Consider the following 2353-nt stretch of genomic DNA (forward strand, 5'->3'; position numbering starts at 1 on the left):
TAGGAACGGGAATATTTGAGATATCTTATTGCAAACTCTCTACCCTTCACTAGATTCTGACTCAAAGCAACCCTGTAGAACAGAGTAGAATTGCTTATAGGGTTACTAAGGGTGTAAGTCTTTATGGAAGCAGACTGCCACATCCTTCCCCCATGGAGTGGCTGGTGGGTTTGAATCACTCACCTTTTGGTTAGCATTGGAGTGTTTAATCATGGGCCACCATGACTCTTACATATCTTATTACAAATTATCAAAGAATATTCATTTATGCTTATTAGCATATGTCAAGTAATAAATATCATTAAGGTGTTTGAAGGTGAAAATAGATTATTTAGAGGCTAGGAAGTGTTTATAGGTTCACTATGAGTCGGAATCAACTCCACGCCAATGGGCTAAATAAGTGTTTCTTCCTCACTTTTTCAAACTGGGATATCTGGAAGCTAGTGAAATAACTGGATCATATATTTGTTGGTCCCTGGGTGGTATAAACAGTTTGTGCTCTACTACTAACCTAAAGGTTCATGATTCAAACCCACTCACCACACCACGGAAGAAAGCTGGTGATCTGTTTCTGTAAAAATTAAATCTAAAAAACCCTATGGAGCAGTTCTAGTCTGTAACACATGAGGTCGCCGTGAGTTAGAATTAACTTGGTGGCCATGGGTTGGTTTGTTTGTTTTTTGGTTTATTGTATATTTATGACTAATATACATTTGTAAAAGTATGCATAAATAATATGCAATGCATATATATGTATACATAAGACTTATGAAGAGGTAATTAAAAATTGAGGAACAAAGAGTGGAAATGACTCATTAAAGAACAACAGCTAGAATGTCCCTGAAGAGGAATATTTATTTTTGCTCATAATAACCCATAACATTGCATAGCACCACAAATTAATTTGCTTAAAATATTCCACATTATTGCACAGCACCATAAATTAATACCTGTATTTTTTTTTTTCAGATAAACAATTTCACACTTGCACCTTCTCCTCATTCATGAAATCATGCTGCTGAATAATAATGTGACTGAGTTCATTCTGCTTGGGTTGACACAAGATCCTGCTAAAAAGAAAACCGTGTTTTTCTTTTTTTTGCTTTTCTACTTAGGGACATTGTTGGCTAACTTCTTGATAATTGTTACGATCAAGACCAGCCAGGCATTTGGGAGTCCAATGTACTTCTTCCTTTTCTACTTATCCTTATCTGATACTTGCTTCTCTACTTCCATAGCCCCTAGAATGATTATGGATGCCTTTCTGAAGAATAACACCATCTCTTTCAGTGAGTGCATGATCCAAGTCTTTTCATCTCATTTCTTTGGCTGCTTCGAGATCTTTATCCTTATTCTCATGGCTGTGGACCGCTATGTGGCCATCTGCAAACCCCTGCACTACATAACCATCATGAGTTGGCAGGTCTGCAGTGTATTGGTAGCTATAGCCTGGGTTGGGGCCTGTGTGCATTCTTTGGTTCAGATTTTTCTGGCCTTGAGTTTACCTTTCTGTGGTCCCAATGTGATTGATCACTATTTATGTGACTTCCAGCCCTTGTTGAAACTTGCCTGTACAGACACCTATGTTACCAACCTACTACTGGTGTCCAATAGTGGAGTCATCTGCACAGTGAGTTTTGTCATGCTGATGTTCTCCTATGTTATCATCTTGCATTCTCTGAGAAACCACAGTGCTAAAGGGAGGAAAAAAGCCCTTTCCACCTGCATTTCCCATATTATTGTAGTCATCTTATTCTTTGGTCCTTGTATATTTATATACACACGTCCCGCAACCACCTTCTCCATGGATAAGATGATAACTGTGTTTTATACAATTGGAACGCCTTTGCTTAACCCTCTGATTTATACGCTGAGAAATGCAGAGGTAAAAAATTCCATGAGGAAGTTATGGAGCAAGAAACTGATCTCAGATGACCAAAGATGAATGGAAGCTTCAATCTTTCTTCATAGTTTGCACTGACCAAAAAGAATTCAACTGAGAATATTATCTTCTTATTGTGGATTTAATAAAATCCTATCTTGGGGAATGACAGTTTCTTCAGGAAGCTAGGCAATATGAATACATACAATGGGTAGTGTTGAGTCAATTTCATGTAGAGGAAGAAACAACACAGTGTACAAACAGGTATGTAATGTCCTTTGCCATAGGTTTTCACTACTGTCTCTCTGCCTGTCTTGGATGCCTAGAACCACTTGTGGTTTTGATTTGGTGTTTTCTCTGTCCTTCTTCCTGTTGATTTCTGGTGTTGTTTGTTAACCTTATGGTTTCCAGTTCTATCCCACCCAGCAGAGCTATAGAAGAAAGACCTGGCGAATCTGCTTCTGTAAAGAT

The 2353-nt window shown here is 38.1% G+C and overlaps 1 protein-coding gene across 1 annotated transcript; it reads left to right on the top strand.

The window, feature by feature from the left end:
- Positions 1–997: 997 nt before the first annotated feature.
- On the top strand, positions 998–2051 carry LOC101360448 (olfactory receptor 4C16-like). The gene has a single exon (XM_023741806.1). It carries the CDS (start codon positions 1013–1015, stop codon positions 1943–1945), a length of 933 nt encoding a protein of 310 aa, XP_023597574.1. The 5' UTR covers positions 998–1012; the 3' UTR covers positions 1946–2051.
- The last annotated feature ends 302 nt before the right edge of the window (positions 2052–2353 follow it).

The sequence above is a fragment of the Trichechus manatus genome, unplaced genomic scaffold (assembly GCF_000243295.1).
Source record: "Trichechus manatus latirostris isolate Lorelei unplaced genomic scaffold, TriManLat1.0 scaffold00191, whole genome shotgun sequence".
NCBI classification, from domain to species: Eukaryota; Metazoa; Chordata; class Mammalia; order Sirenia; family Trichechidae; genus Trichechus; species Trichechus manatus.

What these genes read in the sequence shown, in the direction of transcription:
- LOC101360448 (XM_023741806.1), top strand. Translation starts at nt 1,013, where the DNA reads ATGCTGCTGAATAATAATGTGACTGAGTTCATTCTGCTTGGGTTGACA.